The 27,612-nt window shown below is 40.3% G+C and overlaps 1 protein-coding gene across 1 annotated transcript in view; it reads right to left on the reverse strand.

Annotated features, from left to right (window-relative positions):
- si:ch73-335l21.1 (insulin receptor substrate 1-B) overlaps window positions 1–27,612 on the reverse strand; it is a 68,116-nt gene that overhangs the window by 35,361 nt on the left and 5,143 nt on the right. Inside the window, exons 3-4 of the mRNA XM_041779323.1 lie at window positions 11,388–11,689; window positions 6,532–9,706 (exon numbers count right to left, since the gene is read on the reverse strand). Of these exons, the coding sequence (XP_041635257.1) occupies window positions 6,532–9,706; window positions 11,388–11,689 (3,477 nt within the window). The remainder of the gene's footprint in view (window positions 1–6,531; window positions 9,707–11,387; window positions 11,690–27,612) is intronic.

Raw genomic sequence — 27,612 nt, forward strand, 5'->3', positions numbered from 1 at the left:
GCAAGTAGCTGGTTGTATGACCAATGGTAAAAACGTACAAAATTTACAGCTCTGTACATTTTGTACACACTCTATGCAGATGACACATTGATGTTTAGATATAAAAACAAATGTCCAGCTCACAACACGGCTCCTGGTACCCATAGCATCTATGCAGTTCAACTTCTGGGTCAAAGCCTGGTCCTAACACTACCAAGATATACTAGTCCCACTGAGAAATTTGATTTATTAAGATTTCAGTTGGACTAACATGTTAACATGCACTTTGGAAGACTGGTTTGAGTCGGACTGACAATAATTTGACTTTTCCAACTGCATGTAAATGTACTGAGTGGGAGACTATCTCTGCCTGGTGGGAAGGATCTCAGGAGGCAGGACGTTGCCTAAAAAGGACAACCTTGAAGTTGGAGACGGAAAAAGGAACCAATGTTATATAAATAATTTTTCTTTTCATATCGTTGCTACATTAAGTTCCACATATTCACAGGTGCAACAGTAGAGGGGGGAGGAATGCACTGGCCAACAGAAAACATAATAAAGCAGCTTCTTCACATGCACTGGGATCCCAGTGTTCATGCAATCTGTGGTTGCACGCCCGTCACAGGGTATAAACATCACCATCTCCTCCAAAAACATATCAGCAGCACAAAATGCCAAAGCCACTTGGTATTTTATCAACTTGCAGTGAGCTTGATAGTTAAAAAAAATAAATCAACTAATAAAGTCCCTTTGGATGACTTTGTTGAAAAATGTCTTATTGCTGTGATAGATAATGTACGTGTTTTACCATTAATGTAAATAGATCTCGGACATTTTACAATTTACACCAGACCTTTGTGCTTGTGATTTTGATGTTGTAACTGCATTTAAGCCTAATTTTTGTCCTATCATAATTATTGTAGTTGTGCACACACAATTTTTCCAGTGGATAATTAGACTTCTCTGTTAGCTTATTTTTTAGTTTTAAAAAGAAATGAAGTGGTTAAGTGATCAAATGGGTGCTTTAAAACCCAGTTGATCAGGCCAGTGTCTGTTCTGTCATTTTAGCATCATTGATATCCTAACAAAAATAGAGGAAAACTATAACAAAAGGGAAATGCTGTATACTTTAATATTACCTACAATAACTTCATTAAGTGCTGCTTACTGATTTAAACAACAATCAATTCACCTCATAAAGGTCAAAACATTCCATCATCCACACAGAACACTCAGTAATGTTTTGGGAGACAACGGTAAGTCACTTCTGTGTCTAAAGTTGGCAGGTTTTGGTTGATCTAGGATTTAACTGTGCGTGACTTCCAGGTTGCTCCATTGACTGACTTACTTTAAGTGCATTTACCTCTTCTTGGCACACATGACCTGAGACTTTAAAGAGGAAGGAAAATACCACCTAGCTGCCAACTGGGCCAAGAGACCAACCAGTGTTTCCAATTAAACAACATTAAGCATCACTTAAAGCTTGGTTTTAGTTGTCATTATAGAGTAATTTGAAGTGTTTTATGGTTTTTACCTTCTACTAAACAGAATTTCTAATACAATCTGATTCTTTGGAACCCAGATGTTCTCACAGGACCAGCAGTTATAATACTATGCTAACTCATTTTATCTGTCTACTTACAACAGCTAGCTTTACTAGTTTTAAATGATCAGTTTAACATGATTAACAGCTAGCGTAACTTGTTAGTATCTGTCTACTTACAAAAGCCAGTTTAACTCATCTAAATTATCAGTTTATTGTGAATTCTATTTGTTTAATGAGAACTAGTTTTATCCGTCTGCTTACAGCGGCTAGCTTAACTAGTTTCATCAGTCTACTTATAACGGCTAGCTTAACTAGTTTCATCAGTCTACTATCAACAGCTAGCGAAACTTTTTTAAATGTTTAGTTTAAAATGAGTAATAACAGCTGGCTTAACTTATTAAAATGATTGGTTAAATAAGAACACTAACACCTAGCTTAACTCCTTTTAATGGACAATTTTTTATTAGTAATAACAACGATGTTAACACGTTTTATCAGTTTATTGACAACAGCTCGCCAAACTATTTTAAATGTTCTTTTTAGTATGATTAGTAACAGCTAGTTTAACATGTTTTAGCAGTCTACTTACAACAGCTAGCTTAACTAATTTTACCTTTTAAAAATATTTAGCCTAGCATGAGTAACAATGGCTAGCTAAAAACAAGGTTAGCTCATTTCATTAACCTTAGACAATAACCGTTGCTCTGGACAAAGCCCTAACTGTAGATTTTAACATACTGTTTTATGGGACACATACACAATGTGCTAATCATTTCAATTTGTTTCTGAAATCCATATTTTATTTTAAATTTTTGATTTTCTAAGTAGGTTGCTGTACATAAAGAGGTAATTTAGAGTGAGTAGGTTGTTATTGTAAAATGGAGGTTTTTTTAAAAACCATATTATCCACATAACAGTTTTCTACAATTTTATACAACCACATGAGAGAGAGAATAAGAATATTCACAATTTATTATTTATTTTCTTTTGATTTTTCTCTTAAAATATTCCAAACTGACAGTTGTGCATAACTTTTCCCAAGTAGGCCACTGTAAATGAATGCAAACTGTCTTTTTTTAAATCTGACTTCAAGATGATAGAAAAATAAAGAACAAGGATTAAGTGTAAATGCACATTAAAAAAATGAAATCCTATTTAGTTTAATCACATGCATCAAAGCTAAATCTCATCCTGTGGGTATGCATGTTTCTCTCCATTAGAAACTTCCTCCCTGAAGCAGTGTTTCCCAGTGATTTTAAATGGCTACAGGTTATTTTGAGCCTGGCGTACACATCAAGATCCAGATGGTTAGGAAATAAAGTAAAGGGACAGCTGGAAGCCCGAATAATAAAATTCTTTCACATGGTTTTCATTGAGGAGACTGTGGGAGGAGTGATTTAATTTAAGTGAACATTTTGTCCGGAAAATCCTCTTTAATTCATAAACCACCTCAGACTGTTGTGCTAAAGTCCAAAAAAACTCCATTAAATGGGGGAACACCAATACACCAAGGGATTCACACACATTATAGTCACTGTCTCTCATACTTTGGCTCAACTTGATGCTCATAAAAAGTAAACACATCAATGCAAACATTTGAGTTTACACACAATGGGATGCATGGCCCGAAACATTTGCCACAGGGCAAAAAAAGCACACAAGTACATACAAAATTTTTCATAGTTAAAAATTACATTTTTTTCTGAAAGACTTTATTTTAAATGAAATCCCTCTCCCTTCTCTCCCTCATTATCTTAATCATGAGAGGCTATTTTTGCACATTACATATTACATAACCAGTGTCAAATAGGATTGTTTTTGGCACATGTCCCACTACTGATGCTCAAATTTAGCCTGTGGCTCACTGCACATGAAGTACACACCAGATACATAGACACACTGTTTTGCTGTGCAAGTTGGCGCTTGTTTGGGGGGAAAAAAACACGCCTGTAATTACAGCAGATCAGAACTCTTTAAAAATAGCAAACAGGATCTTTGCAGACAAGATAATTAATTGTTTCTAAATTGTTTAGTTATAGTAACGGAGAGGATGCAGGAAATCTTCCTTTTGGTTTTCTTTAGGCTCTTTCTCTTGTAGCTGTTTGTTCTAAAGCAAAAAGAAACAATTCTGTGTGGTATTTAAAAACTATTTTTAAGCATCTCAGCAAGCGTTCAAAGGAGGAAACAGTGAGAAAAGGGAGGAGTACAAGAGGGCGTAAAGACAAGAGAGGGTTTGGTGAAAAAATGTTAAACAGTATGGGAACAGAAGGGAGGGAAGGAATTTCAAAAATCTTTCAGCCTGGATGTCGGATGAGGACAAAGGTTGTGAAGCTTAGAAAAGTGTTAGAACTGTTTTGAAAGAGTACAACAACAACAAAAAAAAACAAAGATAGCAATGAAGAGGAAAACAAGGTGAGAAAAGAGCCAAGAAAGTGAGATAGAAATGCCACAAATTATAAAGTGCAAAGAAAACTATTTCAGTGGAGTCCACTAGTCTTAGGGCTCAGCCCTGCTGAGGCCCGTCAGCCCACCGCGGCAAAAACACTCGAACAAAAGGATCATTTATTGGAGGAGGAAAGAGGGGGAGGCGGAATGGAGGAGGGATGAAAGCAGGGGGAACACTGTACAGAGGCATTTGAGAGCTGTGTGAGTGAAACACTGGCCCCATCTCAACATTCACAGCCAATGTGTAACATTCTCCCCCATGCTGCCCCGCTGACATACTCCACAACCAGAGCCCATATGGTCCCACTGTGGAAGCCTACAACAATTTATATTTAAAATCCACCTAACAACAACGCCTTTTTCCACCAACATGGCTTCCATTTCCCAATAAAACCAACATGGCGATGTATGGAAGCAGGCTGATGGTTTATTTCCATCTGTGGAGTCTATGAAAACCAACTGTTGAGCCCAGTTGCACTGCACTAACCGCAAGATCCTATGATGAATTCTTGCTAATGCCTTACATTTTTTATTGAATCCAACTGTGGAGCCCAGCTATGAAATGTTTACCACAAAACCCCCATGAGGTTGAAGTCTAACACAACCTAAGGTACAAATCATGCTGAGGCTAGCAGAGCTGCATAAACAACAAGGCCTGGCAGGATGCATTCATCAGGAGAGCCCCACTGTGGAAGCTTGAGTAAGACTACCGAGTGTTTTACTGATGCATATAAATCCACATCTCCATTTAAATGCTACTCTATCTACTTAAACTGCAGGAGTCTGTTTCTTAACAGGCCAATTCAGAGTAGATGGTGGTTCAAAGAGAATGTTTTTGGATGAGGAAACGTCTCACAGTGACCTAGTTGAGGCATTGTTTCACTGTGGTGGTCCCCCACAGCCAGAAAATTACCCCTCACAGTAGGAAAAATGTAAATACAATGAAAGCTTATCATCTGTCCTTGGTCACCTCACTTTTGAACAAAAAAGGTTTGACAGCAGTGAAGCTACAGCAAATCAAGAGTTTTGTGCCTCCATGATAACAAAAGGAAAGTTTAAGCCCCGTCTTTGGCAATGCAAAGCCACAAACCCCTTCTGCTTAAATAAAGCACGTAAAACCTCATAAACTATATTTGCACAGCCAGATCTACAGTCCTGGCTACATTAGAAAAAGGGTGCATACTTTCCTCAAGTTGTATGGTGACTGGAAACTCATTAAGTAACATAAATATGCTTGCTTTCCTCTACTCACATTGGAGGATCTTAGGGTTGACAGGTCAGTGGAAAACAAGGTCAAAGTTCAGATCTATTGAAATAGACTGCTTCTGTTGTAAGTTTCCTTTGATAAGGGAAGCACTGCAGTGACATGCATTTGTGTCAGCCCTCCTTGATGGGTAACAATGATACATCTGGAATGGGCGGATCCCCCTGCTTGCCATACATGTGTAAAAAACATCCTTCAATCTGCACTCAAACAACAAATGGATTAAAAAATGAATTTGAAACGTGGCGTTGCTTCAACAACACTCAAGAAGCCCAGAGAGGATCAATACTAATTTGCAGAATATCGATAGTAATTCATGTTCCAATAGGTCATCTGGCCCCTGGCACCTTACATAATCACATCAGGTAAAAAGCGTGTATGACTGTGGAAATACAGCCATCCCTAGAGAAGGAAATCAATTTATGAATGAAAGCAGCCAGTATACTGTCTATCACCTACTGCGGACTGCGCAGCCAGGTGTATAAATCAGACTGGGCTCCATGCCCCAATCTGGCGTCTGGTGACGTTTTATTGCAAGAAAAGATTGAAAGCAAGGCCATGCGCCATTGGATTATCTTGAACTAGTATGCCTTTACATCTGATTAAAACCACTAAGCCAATGCTGGAAGGAAAATCAGAAAAAATAATGACAGAGATCTCACAAACTAAGGTTATTTTGTACCCGATCAGTATCAGTCCCCTAAAATGCCAAAGAAATGAGTATGCAGTTAGTGCACCAACCCAAAACCATTACTAATTGGCACCCAAAAATCAACTAAACTTAGCACAAAAAGTAAGGAAATTGTGTTTGGAATATTATTTCTTTGATGTAATCATTTCTTTTGGAGATAAATCTTATTCCGTTGGAAAGCGACTCAATTGGATTAGAAGCACCTGATTGTCAGCACCTGGGGACCAGGTGCAACCCACATACTCAGCTCTGTATCTCATCCCCAGATGCAGTTTCCTTACAAATGTGGCACCATTAAAAAGAGAAATAAAAGGGTTTTCCAACGGTATAAGATTTATAGCCAAGAAATATTGTTACAACAAAGAAATAATCCTCCAAACACAAATTTCCTTACTTTTGTGCTAAGTAGCCATATACAGCTGAAAATAAAATGTTAGTCAAAGCTAGCAAATGGTTAGCAATCACTGTTCTCCAGAATATGTAGATTAGCAGAAACATTTTTGGAGAGTTCTCAAGTTTTGATACCTAAACTGAATCTCAAGTCTAGGTATCAGCCAGAAGACCCAGTCCAACAAATATATCATAAATGGATAAAGCAAGTCTTACCTGTTCCCTCCTTGTTTCCATTCTGGTGCGTCCGTAGCTCCTCTGATTTGTAGAAGTCGATGCTGGCGTAAGTGTTGAGGTTTGAGCTGCTGCTGCTTACTGCTGGACTTACTCCACCAACTCCAGAACCTCCACCCAGTACAGAGAAGAGGCGAGAGGCTGCTTGAGTACCTGAGGGTCCATCCAGGCCCAAATGGGGGGTCTCTTTGTTGGCCAAGTCCAAGTCTATATAGTTGAGTCCTTGCTCTGTTGATGAAGTTTGAGTGTTTCCGGAAAGAGGAGCCTGTCCAGCAAGGGCAAACTGAGTAGGGTTATCAGTTACAGCACCGTTATTCCACAGCATGTTTTCAAAGCCCAGCCGGCGAGCCACAGCTTGGGCATGTTCTGGAAAGAGGGATGCAGTGGAGGAAGAGGATGTAGAGGTAGAGGTGGGGAGGGATGGTGAAGCAAGGAAGGTTTCTGAGCAGTGCCGTCTACGTCCTTGAGGGTCGGCCCGGATTACTTTAGCCCCATGGTCAGGATTGGGTCCTGGCTTGGCAAGAGGGAAGTCTAGACCCCGTGACAGCACAGGGGCAGTAGACTCAGTCCTGGTGGGGGAAGTAGCTTTTGGTGACACACTGGATGATGGCCTTGGGACGGCATTGCTATTCAAACTGAAGGCCATCTCCGTGTAGTCTCCACATGAGGTTGGCGACTCAGATTCAGTCACCGATGGGACGCTTTCTCTGCTTTTCCTAAGTGAAGCCTCAGCCACTTCAGCCCCCTCTTCATGAGGACTGGTAGCACCCTCATCGCAGGCTTTAGGAGCGTGAGCAAGAGTTGGAGGTGTTGGAGGCGTGTGAAAAGAAGGGAAAACCAGTGGGGTAAGGGGTGAAGGGGATGGAGAAGGACCTAAGTCCATGTTGACATACTCAGAGGCAGCTGGGGGAGTGATGGGTGCAGAGGGACTACCAGATAAGGGGATGAAGTTTCCTAAACAAGAAGTTGGCCTATGTTGAGGATGCTTGTTGCTTGAGCCTTGTGGCAATGATAAGCCATGCCTCAGACCCCTGCCACGCCCTACGCCAACCCCAGTCTGGCTGCACTTCTCCCCTTTAAACTCAATGCTTACATACTCCCCGGGACTCTTAGGCTCTGGGGGCAAGGGGTTCTCACGGACCCTAGGAAGGGTGTTAGCCTTGGATACATCAACAAACAGACTCACTGGTCTGCTTCTAGTATGGCTGCCCTGCTTGGACAACCCACCAGATCCTCGTTTCTGCTGGGGCTTAGTCCCATCTTTGGACTGAACTCCCCCAGTCATGGGGCTTGCTGCCTGGATGGCTCGATCCTCTGTTTCTCCAAGGCTCTCACTGCTGGCTGAGCTTGAAGAATATGAGGACGACGAGAGTGACAGGCGTCCAACCACAGAATTGCCTGCTGCTGGTTGCTCCTGACGTCCTCCTATAGTTCTACCTCCACCCATTCCCCTACTACAACTCCCATTGGGCCTTCTACCTCGCCCAGGCCCATCATCAAAGTGACCAGAAGTGGGATTATGCTTGTAAGACCGAGGAAGGGAATAGTAAGAGTACACCATTTTGGGGGCTTGCTGTTGAGAACTCGTCTCTGACTGACCTGCATGATCAGGAGGTGGGGGGCTGCCATTTACAGAGCGTGCGCTGATTGGAGACATGTTCATATAGTCACTCCCTGCCCTGCTGTCTGCACTACCACTGCCTACCCAAGCTCCTCCAGACAAACCTCCACGTTGATCAGGAGAGCAGCTGCTATTTGGTGACATTATCATATAGCCATCAGAAGTTGGTGGAGGCTGGATGTGCTGTGGAGGGGACACACTGTTGTTTGGGGTCATAGCCATGTAATCATCCCCTGGTTTGGAATCTGAGTCTGGTACAGAGACAGCTGCTGACTGGGACAGGGATGCTGGAGGCTGGGTGACACCAGGAAGCATGGACATGTACCCATTGTCCACAACTACATCTATTGTCCCACTTGTTCCTCCAGCGCCTTCACTTCTAAACTCACCTGCCACATCCAAATACCCTCCTCCTCCCACAGCTGACCCAGCACTTAAGATAGGTTCCCTCTGCAAAGATGAAGAAGTGGACGTAAAGGACTCTCGACTAGTGCTCCTCGACATAATGGCATAGTCAGCTGAATCTTCATCTGCCGGCTCTTCTGCTCTGCGCTGACGTGGGGCCAGCCTCTCCAGAGCCATAGGAGGTAACGAGGCCCGCTTGCTTAGGAGCCTACGTTCAGCTTCACATTCACGACTGGAGGAGCGGCGCAGGACTCTCCTGGATTGGGGCTGCGAGCCGTAAGAAGGTGTTCCTGGTGCTGGCAGGGAACTTGATGTCAAGCTGCCTTGATTACTGCTGCCACCACCACCACTACGTTGCCCCATGAGGATATAGTTAGCCCCCTCCTCCCCGAGGGACTGGCTGCCAGTGCTACCCACAGAGCTTCCTGGGAGACTTGGTGAGGGTAGGAGCGTGTGATCTCCAGGACTTGAGCCATATTCATCTGAGGAGCCATAGTCACTTGGGGAGCCTGAGACAGACGCACGATGGGAGAGGACACGACTGTAGGCACCAGATGGACCAGCGCTTGCAGATGATGTTACCCCCCCAAACTCTGAGCCATGTCCAGAGCTAGAAGAGAGGCTTGGGGCTGGAGAGGGTGCTGGTGTAGAGATGGAACGCATCAACCCAAGAGGAGTTTTAGCAGCTGTAGTACTGGCTGAGCGAACTGATTTTGACCTGAGGATTGGGGTGGTAGAGCAAGACCCATTAGTCGAGGGGCTGGAGTTCGGGCCTTGAAGCGGTGTGGTCCCTGCCAACCCATCCTCACCTTTTCCCCCATCACTGGCAGTGCGAGACCTGGGAAAGCTATGCCTCGGGGTGGGAGAAGCATTGGCACTAGTGGCCCCTGCCGCCCCATTAGCTCCTCCTGGAGGCTCAGTTCTGGGCCGCCTGGAGAAGCCTACCTGGCTGGGAGGAGGGTTTGGGTGGTGGCGGCGTGAGGGAACACTGATGGGGTTAGATGCAGTAGCACCTCCTCCAGGACCGGAATTAGACTGTGACTTGCTACGCTGTCGGAACTCCTCACTCAGGGCCTTCATGGCTTCTAGCAAGGTTTCATGCATGTTCTGGGCCACCACTGAGTCATCAACCTAAAATTTGACACAGAAAGCCAAAACAATAAACTTAAATCACAATTCTGGTAGTTAAACAACCTGCATTAGGGAATTTATACTGAATTTTAAACTAAAACACAGACAGAGTTGTTTAATTAAAAATTTACTGTACAGTGATTTGAAAATCCTTTTAAACCTTTACTGAACTGACTGCATTACAGAAACAAGATATTTAGAGTTCAAACTGATACATTTTTTGTTTGAAATACACACACATCCTAAATGTAGTGCCTGTAACACATGCCAAAAAAGTTGGGACAGGAGCGGGAAAAGACAGGCAAGTTGTGGAATGCTAAAGAAACACAGGGAACATTCCACAGGTGACAACATTTATTTCTATCAGGTAATGGTGCCATGAATCAGTGTAAATGGAGCACTCCTAAAGGGCTCAGCTGTTCAGGGTTAACAATGGTGTAAGGTTCTCCACTTTGGAAAAGACTACTTGTTACTTATTGTGCAATTTGAATGAATTTAGAGATTTTACCAGCCATTTTATTATTTATAGTCCATAATATCAAAAAATCTGGAGAAATCTCTGCACATGAGGAGCAAGACTGTAAAACTTTATTGCTGAATGAAAGCAATAAATATGTTTCCCTATAATTTCGTAGACGATGGTGCTCCGTCATTGTCTAATCTTTAACGCAATCGTCTTATTTGCCCAACCAACATTGAATTTTCATAGCTAGCATAACACTGAACCTGTACATGCACAACTCCAGAGTTAGTGACATAGATAAACGCTCTGAACTGAAAATTTTCAGGTAAAACACAGAACTTTGTTCTTTGCTTTTATTCCTTTACACCTAATGTCCATGAAGTATCTGCTTATTAGTAGTTCATTTGAAGTGACAAAACCTCGGCGGAGTGTGTGACTGAGAAGACTAAGCCTCCATCAGACATGTCACTTTCCAGGGAAGAAAAATAGTATCTATAGCAGATTTAAACATGTTTAAAAAACTCTAGAAACCTACAAATAAGGCAGAGAAAAGGCAGAGAGGAAGTAAGATAAGATCTTCAGTACTAGCTGAGTGAAACAGTCATTGGATTTAGTTATTTGTTGGATAATTTACAATTCCTTCTTAGAGAGAATACAGCTGACTCCATTTAGAAATGTATGGATTATTATAAAGCGCAAATATGATAGTGGAAACCCAGCAAACAAGCAAATAAGAATGGGGAAGAATTTACTTTAACACTTCAGCAATAAGTGTCTTCAGTCCGCAGAAAAGAAAAACCTATATAACAAAGCAGTCAACACGTGTAGGAGACATCAAATTCAAAATGTGCATATTAAAAAAAAAAGACAATAACATAATCTTTGTAAAAAGAGTAATTGAATATAGGTTGAAAAGGATTCACAAATCTCTGTATCCTGTTGACATTCACATTTTACACAATATCCCAACTTTTCTGGAATTGGAGTTTATATCTTTCAATTAAATTACTCAGTTGCTTGTTTGCATTTCGTCTTAAATCTAGGGCCACCTCAGGCATGGATTTAACTACATTTGCAAACCGTGGCTTGGAACATAAACTTGGCTGTATGACTTTAAAGTGTGACTGTCTCTGACTTGGATGATTATAGGGTCTATGTGGAGTTGGGTCTTGAGGGTGAAACTGTCAGCATAAAGGGGGCTGTATATCACAGGCTCACCTGCATCCAGAATTCGCCTGGGCCTGTCACAGCAGAGCGTCCCACCTCAACAAAGAAAAAGTTCTCTGAATGGCCACAGCGTCGGACGTTCATCAGCTGCAGCACCACGGCTGCAGCATCTGAGTTAAGCTTGACAAAGTTCACCGTTTTTTCAGTCAGACAAAGGCGGTAGATGCCCACCAAGTTCTTGGCCTGGCCCAGGCCTTTGGGCCACACCTTCACCTGCCACACCTCTTTGAAAGCAGGTCCAGGATTTGGCACTCCATAGTCCCCTGCAGCACCGTTGTCAGTCGGGTTCTTACCTTTAAAACAGAAAAGAGATGAACAGAGATTAAAAGGTTGTTAGAGTGAAAAAGGATCAAGTGGAGGACAGGAAAACAAAGACATGTAATTAAAGTGTTAGAGGGGAGGATTTATGAACAGCACAGGTCTGCAGCAAAGAACCGCTATGACCTTCATGCATCTGTGAACAAAGAGAACACCAGGTGAAACCACTATTTACCAATTAGAAGAGGGCATGGTGCCTTTATTATGTACGTTCTGCTGATATTGAGCTTTTCACTGATTTTTAAACCAGATCTGAGCTCAAACAGAGCATGCAGGTGCTTGTGAGACCTGCTTACTGTACCTCCAGGCCATACCTGGGGTCTCATTAGTCAATCACACAGATGTCACAATGCATGCACACATACCAGTGTGGAAAAATGAAACTGCTGACATCTGAAGCCCTGCGCAAGAATGATGACTGCAAAAAACAACTGTTGTGGAAAAACCTACTTGGAAAGCACTTGACAAGTGAATCCTCTTGAAAAAAACAAAGCAAGCAATGCTCAAAGATGGTTAGATACCAAAGAGAAAAAGCTCTTCAAGGGACACTTCTAGAGCTGGTCTACTGACAATAAACTGCTTTTGTAAGCTATTAAAATCTAGTGTCTTTCAGTGGTAGTACAGGCAGTCCATTCACCCTTTGTGTTAGGTATTCTGTATTCAGTCGGTAGTGAATTAGTGAGGCGAGGAAACACAGGAGGGAAAGCCCTTGGTGAGATTTGATCCTGGGCTTGTAGGGGCCATATAAAGGCAGGGGACTTACTCAACCACTTAGCAATGTTTGACTGCTTGTTTGGCATTTAAAGTCGACGTATTGTTCTCAAATCTGAAGCAGGAAACGTGCCCATTGCCCCAGAAAATTACTGTAATTCTATCAAGCTGTGCACCACATTGTCCGCTGCTATCGACACCACCTTTGAATAGATTAAAGATTTACCTCTGAGATCCTTTAATTCCAGCAACAAGGGACCTCACATCTGTTTACTAGAAATCCCAGGATTAAAGAAATACCAATGCATGAGTCATTCTTCTGTGATGAACCCACCCTTAAATGTTCCTCCTTCTTCTATGTACTACATTTCTAGGGATTCTCTTTCAAACTGCTATACTGGATATGTCAAAGCATGATAACTGCATTACCAATCAACGCCATGACAAGGCTGATGAAACAAACCTTCATGAGGAGGCTCCCCTTTTCCTTTCAGTGGAACAGGATGTTCTTTGAGGCAGCACCTGTCCTATTAGACCTCCACATCTGGCAAATTAAAGCCCTGATGGACACTGACAAGTAACTGACTGACACATTTTCATGTGTTATTCTGCTGTTAGTGAAGATTTTTGCCAAATTGGGATAATCACAGTACGCCCTTCCTGCAAAGTTATGCATACATTTGTTTTTCCTTTCCCCCTGCTTTTTCTGCAAATCCAACAATGACAACCATATGCATGCACAGCACGCCATGTAAGCTGAACTTCCAAGAAACAAAACAGAGAAGTCTCCTTTTTTACAACCTAAAATTGGAGGATTGCTACAAACTTGAAAGTGCCTCAGAATAGATATTTTGTTGAAAGTAGTGGAGGCTGTGGCTTAGTGGCTGTGTGAGACTAAAGGCACTCCCCCTCCTACATTAGATGACTCACTCAAGGCCATGCATGGCAGTTTCATGTACACTGTGTGCGAGGAGCTCTGTTTGCCTCCTCGATTTAGATTTACAACAGGAAGGGATGGTTTGGGGAATTTTTTAGTAGGGGCTGAGGGAATTTGGGACTGCAGGAAATTGCAAAGAGATATCAGAAAGCCATTTAAGAGAGGAAGAAAAGGCTTTAAGAAAAAACTTTTTAAGGAGCATTGATTGAAGGGATGCAAATTTGATTTAAAAACTTTAGTTCTGTTATTGAACTGTGGAGGCTGCTGCTTTGTAACCCCACAAGACTTTAGCCAGGAGTTTCTATCAAATTTCAGTGCTTTCCAGCACAGTCAAGTCGTACATTTGTAATTTAGATGGATCATGCTGTTGTGAACAATCACAATGGAAATATTGCAACATTAAAATGTGGCAGTGGCTCCCTGTAGTCGACGTTCTCCTTTTTGCTCACCAGTAGAGGCTGTGAGATTGTGTTGTAAGGGTGATGATGCATTGTGGGAAGCAGTGAACACTCTGTTAAACACATTTTTATTCATTTTGCACAGCAGATTTGCTGTTTTCTGGGTCGCAGAGTGTAGAAAAATGTTGAAGTCTTATCTCTAAAGGCACTACCACTTTCTATAGCTCTGCCATTCAGGGCGGAAATGTTCTCTTTTACATTAACCCCCCCGAGGCCTGAGATTTTGTTTGGTATTTTCTAGTTTCCCACGCTGATTTGGGATAAGCCTCATAATCATAACACCTCAGCTTCATCTTTGAGCAGCAATTTGTTTTTACCAAAAATGATGTCCACAAATTGTATTTCTGCAGAAAATGCAGCACTAGATCTGTTTTAGAGCATTTTGGCTGTGTCAGCCATTTGGTCAGGTGTTCGGGTTTTCAGTCAGTCTTTGAGAGAGGTATAGTGGAGTTTTTTTCTTATTAGATGATGGACCAATTAAGGCCAAGCATACAAAAATTCTCTAAAAATCTGAATTGTGAGGATTTTTTTCTTTCAAGAAAATACCTCAAATCTCTTAAAAAAATACCATATTTTGATAGTATCCTACATCAATACATATTTCTTCAATTTTCCCAGAAAAATTGATGAAATTCCCCCAAAGGTTTCATTTACATTCCTGAAAATTCTCAAGCAAATTCCATCTGAAAGTCGCTATAATCCACAAATAAAACTCCCCAACAAATCACAAAAATGGTTAAAAAAATCCCCCCAAAATTCCCTGAAATTTACATTAAAAATTCTTGAAGATTTCAAATGACAGCACAACCACAAGGTCCAACCAGATTCCCAGAAATTTTCTAAATTTCCATGAAAATACCTTAAAAATTTCAAAGTAAATCTACCCCAAATTTTAAACCAAATCTACAAATACACTTCCTAAATTTTAGTGAAAGGTTTGAAAATTTTTGTAACAGAATTTTCTAAACATTTAAACAGGTTTTTTCCCCCAAAATTCCAATAAAACAAACAAACAAAAAAATTAAAAAAATAAATAAAAATAGAACTAAAAAAAATAAATAAATTAAATTACCCCTCAACTTTCAGTGAAACTCTACCAAAATATACAAACATAATTATACCCCAAATTTCAAGGAAAATACTTGAAAATTTAAAAAGACATTTCCAAAAAGTATCAAAATATATTCATTTCGATAATAATTCTTGAAGACTGCAAAAGGACAACTCTCCCCCCAGTTCCCAACTAGATTCCAAAAAATGTACAACTAAATTTCCCAAATTCCCATTAAAATACTGTTACATTTCCAAACTCCCTCCCAAAAAAAAATCAAATTCCCATAAATTCCAAATACGTTTCCAAAACATTAGTGAAAATTTCCAAAGAAATTTCCCCAAACATTCAAAACTTCCCATCCATGAAAAAAATGAAAAAATCAAAGCACATTTTCCCCCAACTTCCAATGAAACTACCAAAATATGTAAACATAGCCCCAAAATTTCAATGACAATACTTGAAAATTGTAAGACGAAATTTCCCCAAAATATCAGGATATATATTGAGTTTTATGAGAATTTCACAGCAAGTACCCCTACCATTTAAAGCAAACTACTCAAACTTCAATGGAAATTCCAGAAAATTCTGGAATTTTCTCAAAAACTGGAATAGCAAAACCAACATGCAACGTCCTCATATACAGTCTTAGGAGGTTTATACTCTGGACTATACTGTACAGAAGTCTGGGACATTGTGTTTTTTTTCAAAGCCTATCATCCTCCAGTGAAGTATCTATTTTGTGGTCAGACATTTCTGACTTTTGAGGCAAACAGAGAGGCATTTCATCATATAGTCATATAGTATAATAAATAGTAATTCATCTATTTTTTTTCTTTAAAGGAATCAGCTGATCTGACATATCTTTAGAAAATGTTCTAATCTAAATGTGTAAAGGCTCCTGATGTTGCATATTTTGGTGTCAAAATAATCCTGGAACCAAACAGCAATCATCATCTTTCATGGTTTTATAAAATATATGAATATGTAGAAATGCATCTGGGAACATCTTGGAGTTGTTCATGTGTTTCTCTTGAGTCTCAGTTTGACAATGAACTACAAGCTACTCAGAGCCTCAATCTGGATCACTTTATAGTGGAAAAAACAAATCTCCTGATTTACTTGCAACCAGTGGGGATTAAATTTGCCAGAATACCAATACCATGATGTAGAAGTACAAAAATGAGAGAGATGGGATGAGATTCTGGGCTAGTTAGGGATGTTAGGAAAGTTAGGGTTTATGCAGCAGAAGTGGGATGTAGAAGGTTTATAGCAAGGTCAGCAGTTTCATAGAGAGCTGGGAGAAAAGGGACAGGGAGTTTGTGAAAGACAGCAAAGAGGATATCAGTGGATTTGGATGAGGCTTAAAGCCAGTTGGAGACTAAAATAAAGGTAAGAGAAAACCGTTTATCCCCTTCTCTCTTGAAAAAGAGGGAGTCGAGGAAGGTAGAGCAACAACCTCATCTCTGCTTCCCTAAGCTCTCTACTCAGATTTTTTCTGTCCTATTATCTACTTTTCACCGGGAATAGTTGAATTTTAGGAGTATGTTGTGTCATGCAGTATAGCACTGTCACTACATGAAGCATGCATGTATGTAGTGTGGGTTTGGTGAAGGAGGCGATACTGTTAGGGCAGGGATGGTCATGTGGTAGGGTAGGTATGGTAGTAAAAACGTCTACATGTTTAAATGTTACTGGTTTAAATGAATCCAGATAGCAGTGCAGAGCAGGGGTGGGAATCACTAGTGGCCCCATGATTATCGCGATACTTGGGTCACAATTTGATATTATTGCGATTTTAAACATTTTGCAATACAGTGTGTATTGTGATACCATATATTACGATATAAAAAAAAATATATATATAGAAAAATGGTATATATCTATACCTTTTTTTCAACTGTTTGGCTATTTTAGAATTAGCCTTGCCCTAATGTTTGTTGTATTTCTGCACTTTACTATTGTATGTTGCACTTTTTGCAGATCTAATGTGTCATGTCCATCTCACTCCTGCCCTGCTTGCATTCCTAATTTTCCTTCGATACTTGGTGGACGAGACAATACGATATATCACCAGACAAAATATCGAGATACTATGCTGAAGCGATTTTTTTCTCCCAACCCGTAGCACAGAGTGTCTCCTCCTTTTACAAGGGTCTATCAAAACATCTTCAGTAGAGTACAAGTGGTGTTTGTTTTGAGTACAGCGCAGCCTTAAACCTCTGATCTGCCCTCAACAGCTCCTCTACAAACACCCTTCATCCCAGGCTGCTCACATTTACTCTGATCTCTCAGAGCGCTGAGACCCTTTCAAAGGTTTTCACCAGCTCAGACAGGGTCTAGATTGATTTAGCTGTATGGAACGTCGCAGACCTTTCCCCGTGATTACATAAAGTCAAGGTTGATCCAACATGGAGACTTATGAATTATAGATCACCCATGCCTTTCCGCCAGGGGTTACGTTTGTGGTAGTGCTACATTTCCCTTCCCCACTTTGCATAAAAAGGTTATCAGGCGGTCAACTTCCGTGCAGCAGGAACAGCCCCTATACAGCATAATGAGCCCTCAGAAAAACCTGCACTGAAAATGGCCCATAGCAGGAGATGAAAACGGTGGATGCACATGAAAGCAGAGAGACACCTGGAGGTAATAAAGCGTTGGCATTGCTGGTTGAATACGGGTGATGCATGGAGAAAAACAACCACCCAACCTTGATTCAACCTTTAAGTTTGGGTTGTAGAGTTCACACAAGGTAAATGAACTTATTCCTTTCAGTCTGTTTTTAGCCATCTGAAAAACAACTTACACTGGCTTATTCACGCACCAGTTGTTTACTCTGCTTTGCTCCAACCACACATGAAACTTTCAGTCCTTCACATGAGGACAGCGAGCAACACTGCTGTCTATTCATGCACATATTTGCAATTTAGAGGTTGACGGCATTGACTGCACAAAATGAAGCTAAGATCTAACACAATTTTCTAAAAAATGAGGGTTTCATTTTGTTGCATTCTGCTCCTGAGATGGCGCAGTGCCTCCTCTCTAAAAGGGAAGTGTGTTTTTCAGGGGCTATAGGGCTTTCATATTCACCCAGGGGGCTACCAGATGCCTGCTGGGATATTGACAGCTCCTTCCTGAGTGACAGGATGATTATTGTTATGGTTGTCATACAAATCTGAAGGAAGTAGGTCTTCCATAGTGGTCTTGAGAGCCTGCGGATGTATCAGCTCACAATCACAGCCAGACCAGGAGAGGGGGGTATTGTTATTGAAGCACTTTGCCACTGGAGAGGGGGGGATGCTGTTCTGAGATCTATTACAAAATCTTAGGGGCACCAGAACAAAGTCTAAGCATTGTGTCTACACCTGCTTTCATTTCAAATTAAATAATGAAATTGATATTTTTATGTTTTTATACTTTTTGACACCATGTGTTCATCTGCTATTTTAATGATTAGTAGTACCAAAAGGCAGGAAAGTGAAAGAAACTACAGTCATTCTTAACTCAAAGCCATTAAGAGAAAGAGCCACAGAGGTCTATGAAGATTTGAGTCTGTAAATATTGATGTTTCTCAAGTCTGTTTGTCATCTTGTAAAAATGCTAAACTTCTCTTACAGCAGAAGAAGTTGACACAGTCTAAATAATGGAAATATGCTGTCAACTTGTCTGTGTAATTTAGACCAAAAACAGGAGTGTGCTTTCAATTTTGGCTGGATTAAAAGTAAATATTGCCAAATTTTAAGTTCCTGGGACATTCATTTTTGTTGCTGTGTCACCATGAATCTCAATCCTTTTAGTATCTAAACAAGCCAACTGTCAAAAGATATAAAAGCCAGAAAGATACCCTACATATACACACTTTACAGACTGAGGATGTTCCCTGGCGTCTATTTCCCCAAGGCCATTTAAGCTGCGTTTCACCAACAAGTCTAGAAGGAGAAAAATACTAAGAGAACAGTCAAATTTATTATTGGGTCGTTGTGTCAGCAGGTATGATGTGAGCCAGATATGCTGTGTAGAGCGTGGCTAAAGTTAGCAGCTAGCTCCACCAGTCCTTGCATCTCTTTACAGATTAATATCGTGCTTCACGTGGTTACTTGTCACTTTGGTTGAGTATTTATATGCGAGTATAACCCTAAACAATCTAGGTACTAATTTATTTCCATTTAAAAAATGGTCATACGACACGCTACACCCCAAGCTTCTCATGTTTACAGTATCTTAATAACATATAGCCTATAACCCAGGACTCCTTACCACATCACATATTATTCAACACGGGGGCCATAATAACGTTTGTTTTGTTATTTTGTTTTCTGTGCTCTTGTTCAGTGTTTTATGTTGTTGCTGATCTGAGTATGTATGCTTTGTTCAAATAATCACGAATTAAAGAAAAAAAAGAAAAAGGATAAACTACAACCAAAAAAGCAACTAGTTGCAAAAAAGGATCTAACCAGCAGCATTAAAGGGTTTTAATTTAATAGAGGTGGAATTTTGAGCTAAATTACTATTCTAAATTCACCGACAATAACATTTATAAAATTAGAATTTTTAGCTAGTGACTAATTTCTTTAGGAATGGAAAAGGATGTACATCTTTGTTTGTTAGCTTAATGCTAGCATATAACTGAAATTGTCATTATGAGCGTACAGATTTAGCATTGCAGTAAATTTAACCCAAGAAAAGATCTATTTTACTTTGCAAAACTAACTAAAATGGATCTTTTTTTATATATTACGAGATGCTAGGAGAGTTTCTTAGCTTTACTAGAACCTGTCATGCTACAGTTAAATTGTCTGGCACCAACACTTTCTTCTTCTTTTGTAATTTATAGGCAGCTAGCAAAAAACTCTAAGATACACTAGACCTACTTACAGGCACTACAACCTGGCACTCATAAAAATAATGGGAAAAAAATCTATATTTTCAATGATGAATTAAAGTTACATGAACAACTCAGCAGCTAACTTTCTGTATTTTGGTCACTGGCAGAGCTTAGTAATGCTTCTTGCACCACAAACATGAGTGGTAGATATGCTACTGATCTTAAATGGTAATCCTACATAAGATGTGCTTAGACTGACATGTAAACACCTGGAAAATCTGAAGGAAATGGAAGAATCACATCCCTGCTAGAAAGTTCAGCTCAAGTAAAAAAACGACTGAATGACTGAGATTTAAACCAAGTTTGATAATAAATCCAGCTTCTTAGTTTGCTAATGCAGCTTGTAAATCAGTGAAACTACTCCGACATGAACCCACTGGCCCCCACTCGGTCCTGTTTCAAGTTTCTGACCTCACTGCCCCAGCATGCTGAGCTGTGCTATAATACCACAACTCTGCTCAGAAACTTCTACTCTAAACCCCCATTTTCAGCCCCCTATCTCAGCTACAGTGCCCCCGCTTTACCCACAATCCCTGCTGCCATACCGGGTTACCAGTGCGGATAGATGGGAGACAGCTGTGTGCATTTTGTCCAAACATGTATGTGAGGAAGAAAACACAGCAAGCCACCCAGCTTTAAAATCACTCGCTCTAATCTCTGGTTCCCATGTGTACCAGTTTCCCTCCTTTTTTATTCCTCCACATCCTATCTCTTCATCCATCTCTACCATCTGTAATCCCCCCCATATCTGGGCCCACACTCAGGGACACAATGCTTCCCGAACACTGGATCCTGCCCGAGGTTCATTTCACATGTGGTTTGTGTTATCCAGAAGAGCACTCACACAAACATGCACAAACACAAAAGAACATGAAATTATCTGTGACGCATTCGAGGTCTGCCGTCCCTTGAAGAGACGCGCAAAAAATCTCCATGAAAGTATTCTTAGGCTAAATCAGCTTAGCGATTCCAATGAACAAGCAGCCATGTTGGACTTGTTCTGGTGAGTCTGGCTCAGAGTTTGTGGACAAACTGTCTCAGTAATATCACATTAGCACAGGCTGAGCGCCCACAGAGTTAACAGTATTACTAAGGGGCTTTAGGTCCAAATAACTAAGTGGGCTTTCTTTGAGGAAAAGAGTATTTGGTTTTAAAACATTTCAGATAAGTTTCCGACTGCATGCATTTTCCAAATTGAATATTGAACTCAGTCCTTTTAGAAGCTTGCTCTGGTGACTATATATACCATTTGAGCATTGTCACTAAAGGCCGGCCAGATTTTGGCCTGTCTGCATAGTCACTCATCCTCTAATATCGAGCCTGAATTACATATACAATTGAATTTAAGCTTTCACGCAACCTTTTGGAGCGATTTCTTCTTTATCTTTATCCATAAACATGTAACACTGCCAAATATTCCAAAGATTTCTGGGAATTTTCTGTGAACCTGGAGTTCATTCCTCTTCTGCTCCATTAAGAGGCTTTATACCCATCAAAGCTATTTACCCTGGGTTTATTTTTTATGAGGATTACCTTATTACATTCTCTCAGTCGTCATCTTTACTGGTAATGCACTGATTGTTATCATCAGGGCAGAAACTGACAAAATACGAAATAACATAATGATATAGCAGATTGCTAACTTAGACATCAGAGTTTTTAATTTCCTTTAGGTGTAAAACTCCCGCATGTTTGGCCATGAAATAAATTCAAACTTTGTCTTACAGGTGACTTCTTCTCCTTAACAGAAAACCTCTTCTCTGAATTCTGGTTTGCCAGCAATAAATTGACACATTACATTACATTTAAATCGGCTGCTGACATCAGTGAATTGCTGCATTATCTGCAGATGAGCCAAAATCTGTCAACAAGGCCGAAATCAAATAATACTAACAATAAACTGATGCATCACTGCATCCCTGTGCCACAATTTGCCAGTATAAAGCCAATGTATCTGTTAGCTTTAGCAATGTGAGCTTTAGCATCATAAGCTTTAGCAAACATAACTATAATAGCTACATAAGCTACGTAGATAACATAGCCACATAGCTTTCGTAGCTAACAAACCTATCCTATATAGATAACACAACTACATAAGCCACTGTATCTTAATTAGTTTTAGCAACATGAGCTTTAACAAACATAGCTGAAGCTACAGCAGCTACGTAGATAACATAGCTAGGCAGCTAGCTAATGCTAATGCTAGCTTTGGAGCTGCATTAGTATTGATATCCATGAGCTTTGTGAGCTTTAGCTTTCGTTATGTCAGCTACATATCTATATTATCTATGTAGCTTACATGGCTACCAGAGCTAAGCTTTGTTTGCTATGTTAGAATGTTTTTGTGACAAGCTTTTTTCCTGTAAGCATACTGTTTACTCCGCTTTATTAGGTTTTGCAGGTCAGGCGTTTGGATTCTAACATTTGTTTTCCTAACTATTACTTCAACCCTTACTCAACCAAAACTTCAACTGAATTTTATTCTGAACATTTTAGCCTGTATTTCTGTTCTGACAGATGCAGGGTCTCTATCTACCTATCTGTAAACACTTCATATCAGTATTTTTGAAGAAAATGCTCAAAGGAAACAAAATCCATTCTTTTAAGTTCGAGCCACATCCAGATGTTTGACACAATAAAGAGAGGAGGAAGAATTATAATCTTAGATTTAAAGTTTGAAGATTAAATGTTTATATTTCAGCCCAATAAAATAACTTAGAAAATGAAATAAACTATCATAAAAAACACATTTAAGTCAATATATAAAGATGCAGAAAGGCAGGGTTCCCCTGACAAATAGACTCAGCTCCAACAGTCTTTCCAGTCAATCAATGCACATTCTTGTGTTTCACCTCCCAGAGGTGAATAACTGTAGAAAAGCAGATAATGAGGCTGGATTTCACTAATTTCTCAGTCTGCTCCTCTCTAATATATTCACTATAAGGCTGATAAATCTCAGTTCATGAACCCCCTGACCTCCTCTATGACTGCGATAATGGTCTGGTATCAACCAACAGCAATCAATACTGGCCCCTATAAAAGGTTACTATGCATTTAAAGCCCCACAGCTCCATCGTGCTCAACATATGGGCGCTCATTGACTAAATGGATCTCGTTGCCCCTGGCCTCTCTGCTGTCAATCACAGGGCGAGCACTCAACGAAGAAGATTGCTCAAGGCCTATTCAGAAGACGGTGAGGATGTTTTACGGATGCTGCATCACAACAAACCACGGCCATGCTTGTCGAGTTGAATAAGATTGCAGGCTGTTTATGTGTGCAAACTGTTTATGCAGAGGAAATATCCAGTGGCAGGATTGGGACTTTAAATGAACAAGAAAAAAAGACCTTGTGGCACTATTTTCAGACTTTTTCTTGCTTCTTCTTCCTCCCTCCTCTCTGAGTTTGTTAGCACACTGTCTCTGCACGCAGTGCCACCAGGCAGCCGCTGACCCTCAAGACAATAATTACCGCCTAATTAGGGAGATGAGCGGTGCTTAAGAGCAGCTTAACGTTTAATCGGACTGCCGGCAAGCCACTGGTGAGATCCAGATCTCATTGGTCAGAGCAGCCGGATGACAATCTCCAGTAAAAACACTCCACAGAGAATCTAAGTTCATAATCTGACACACAAACTCCTCATATCAGTCGGCGTTCTGGTGTCCTGAGGTTTAGATTCTTGCTTGAGCTTAATTTTAAACAGCAATGATCAGCTGCGTTTGTTTTGTGGTGCTAAAGAGCATTAAAAATGACATCACAAAACTGAAAACAGATTTACAGCATGAGGAGAAACTGGAAGTATTGAGGTCTGTAGATTAGAATGAATTATTCAGAAACAGATGTTCTCCTGAGCATTTCAAATGTGATTTTTCTGGAGCTTTAAACACAGAAAACTACATTTCATGGAGATTTACTGTACTGTAGAAAGGTCGACAAGCACCAGAGATCAAAATTATAACATTACTTATTGATATCAAGTGTGACAATACTTTATTTTGTAATTTCTGAGGATTGGAAGATTATATTCATTGTGAAAAAGTAAGAAAAGAGTGAGGAAAACTGCTGGTGAGGAGTCATTGACCTTTTCTGTCCAGCAAGTTCTTGTTCTGTCTGACAAGAGTAGATGATGTTGCAGGAGAGCGATTATCTCTAACATGTATTCACCTTTATCAGACCACACTGGCCTAGGCATGACAATAATCCACATCTCCAACATGACCTTTGACCTGTCTTTTTGCACTACTGTAAGCTAGAAGTATGCATGTATTTGGTCCACCAGTAAATGTCTGAAATGGGGCTGTGAAGTTTGTTCAAGTTTTTGCCGTTCCCACTAGTTAGCTGCTTGCTAACTCCTTATAGTCAACAGGAAGTGTGTAGTGGATGCTTACGCTCTGTGGCCCATGAAATAAAGCCTGTGTTGCCTGTAGTGTCCATAGTGGGCAAAACTGAACTGCCAGCTGAGTGGAAAATGTAAAATAGATTCAGCATCTTTGTCCCGATCGTTACGGAGTGGAACCAAAATGAATTATCCAAATTTGTGTTGTAATTCAGCTTGGTCGGTATGGGACAAGCTACTGCCGTATTAGTATTGGAATTCAGTGCCCAACCCTTGCTGTTAGAGGAGCAAATATTCTGTAAATCAGGACAAAATATTGGTAAAGTAATAGCTAACATTTCTGCAAGCAGTGATACAACTATTGAATCTCTGATGCCAAACATTTTTACTTGAATAAAAGAAAAAACTGCATTCCAAACAGGTTTCCAATTTGACTTCAAACTTGAACAGCATTTTTAAGACACCAACATTGACCCTCTTATGATGTGCATTACTTCCTCCACTGTCGCTGTTCAATGCAGCAGTAAACTTCATTGCACTAACTCTGCCATAAAGCGCTGTGTTTGCTCCAAAAAATGGATATACAAGACTAATGCTATAATACAATTTATATTAAAAAGTCCTCCTCTTCTCCATTAACACACCGCTGCATTCAGGTCTTCCACTGTGCAGTAGGTCTTCAGACAGTCGCCTTAGAACCTCTGTCAATGCACGCTTTGGCTACAGATTATGGGCTTTTGCATTACAAAAACACAAAGGCTTTCTGGGTATAAAATACAATAATTTAAATGTTTACAATAATGTGTACTTTCGAGGAAACAGTGTTTTGTTTTACCAAAAACTCATTTAATTCTGCAGAGAAACTGTACCCATCTGTTATGCTGTATAGCCTATCTTCCTGGCCAGTGAACCCAGTGAGTCCTTCTTAAAGGAGCAATGCTTAGTGAAATCATGGGAGGCTAAGAACACTTCTACTGATACGTACCTCATACAGCCAAACTCCAAAAACACAACAAAGAAAAGAATCAACATGGCCTTGAATTTAGACTTGCTTTGTCGTGCTTTCTTCATCCTCTGTGATGATGGTGTTCTCCAATGCAGTGGCTCCCGTTTTGTCTCAGGATCATATCTGAAGATCCAAGTTTCATTGCATGTTATCACTACTTCTAAAAAAAATGTGGCATCTTTCAATTTGTTACAAAATGTCTTCACAAATTAGCTTTTCCTTCTGATCAGGAGTCAGAAGTTTTGGAAAAACTTTGGCACACACTTTTGTCATGTTCAAATGTTCACACAAAATTTGACGAACCGTCTCTTTATCGATGGAGACTACAGATGGATTCAAAGCAGGTAAGTTTCTCAGGTTACAGGTTTACATTTTCAGCTTCTTTTTTTCTTAATTTGCAGTAAGAAATGCACAAAAATGTAATTTATCTCCAAATAAACAAGGAAAAAAATAAGCATATTTCAACATCATGAAAGCTTTTCTCAGAGTTTGTGTCTATAAAGCTTATCCTTATTCAAATTTTGACTATGGGTTTATTTTCTTTACACCGGCAACATCTCCTGACCTGCAGGGCAGTCTTCCAGGCGAGTGATGATTGTTGGCCTCACCTCAGCCCAGTTTCGTCGAGGTTAAGCCTTTACACACTCGACTGACTTCTAATAGCTGAACAAATAGCCGCCCTCGAGCCTGATACTGTACTCGCTAGCCGAAAGGGTCTTACTGGACTCAGCTGAATAAATAACTTGGGATTCTAATATCGCTCCACACGGCAGCTGGCTCGTGTTTGTGTAATTACCCCTGGCTGGAGTAGGAGGAGGGGGGTGCTGTGAGATACTGGACGGCTCCCTGGGCGGCTTTAGAAGAGTTTCCCAGGCTCAGAATGGCAACGAGGACGTTTATGGTGTTGTTTTTCCACTATAGGCATAAACCATAACTTAAATCCAAGCCGCCAGAACTCTTTCCCCTCTACAGAGACCGACAGGTATCATATTGAAGGAGTGGTCCTCTCCTTTGGAAACTATGTGAACAAGAAAAGTAGCATCTCCGGGCTCAGCTTTGACCTGCTCGTCATCTACAGGCTGTGAATTCCTTCCTCTCCTCTGGGATAAGTGTTGGGACAGATACTGGACTGTGGAGTAGTGACAGTAGAGTGTGAGGTCAACAATACAGCCGTGGAGGGGGTTTCAATCAACAAGAAGACACTGAAGACGTGAAACTGTATGAGCTTCACATGCCAGAGGAGGGTTATTACAGACAGGAATCCTGACTGTGTACAGTGTGAGTGCGTTCAAGCTATTTTCACACCAGCAGGTTTAGGCAGCACTTGGCCGTGACCCCGCGGCCCACTTTTCCCTTACAGAACTCGCCATGTACACACCTCGTTCTTGCATGTGTCTGTGTGGCCTCATTTCATCTATGAGCAGAAACTATACATCACATACCAAAAGAAAACCCCGACCGATGCAGTGTGAGAGTTTACACAGCAGCCAGCCGCAGTCTTTTGTCACTGTCAGAGAGGCTGATTTACAGGAGAAACCCAACGCTAGAAGCAACAAAAGAGGGAGGGGAGAAGTGGACAAGGCTTGTGACTTATGATGAGCCCCTGTCTAGTTGTTGGGTAACCTCAAGGAGATATTTGGATAGTAATGTGAGCAGAAGAAGTGCTGTCAATACAGCCTAAAATGCATCAGTTATGCTAGCAACACCATTATTAGCCAGCAATAAAGTCAACTTTTCTTTGTTTTCCTAAAAATAGCATAAAACTATGACAGAAACTTGCATCTTCTTAAGAGCAGAACAGAAGACTAGTTAGCAAAACAACACCAGTGCGTTGCTAACAGATCAAAGCTAGCAAAATGCCAGCAATTAGCTGTCTTCTACCACAAATATTAAGACTAGATATTTTAATTTTACAGTAAAATAACCTGAAATAAACTGGTATATATACTCAGATTTTGATCTCTTAAAGAAACTACTAATTTTTTGGGGGCAACAAAGAAGAACTTCTAACTAACTAACTGCAAAGTCAGCAAAACAACAGCAGTGCACTGCTAACAGATCGAAGCTAGCAAAATGCTAGCAATAAGCTGTCCTCTACCACAGATATTATAACTATATGTTTTTATTTTACAGTAAAACAACCTAAAATAACCCGTATATATATATACTTAGATAAATTTTATATCTGCTAACAGCAATATGCCAGCAATTAGCCATCTTCAACTAAAAATAGTAAGACAAGATATTTTAATTTTACATTAAAATAACCTAAAATAAATAACCAATTATATATAGTTAAATGTTTTATCTCTGATAGAAACTAGTACTTTTTAAGAGCAGAACAGAAGAACCTCTAACCCCGCAATGTTAGCAAAACAGCAGTGCACTGCTAAAGCTAACAAAATGCCAGCAATTAGCCATCTTCAACTCAAAATATTAAGACAAGGAATTTTAATTTTATAGTTAAATAACCTGGAATAAAAAAGTATATATAAATAAATGTTATATCTCTAAGT

The sequence above is a fragment of the Cheilinus undulatus genome, linkage group 22, assembly GCF_018320785.1.
Source record: "Cheilinus undulatus linkage group 22, ASM1832078v1, whole genome shotgun sequence".
NCBI lineage: Eukaryota > Metazoa > Chordata > Actinopteri > Labriformes > Labridae > Cheilinus > Cheilinus undulatus.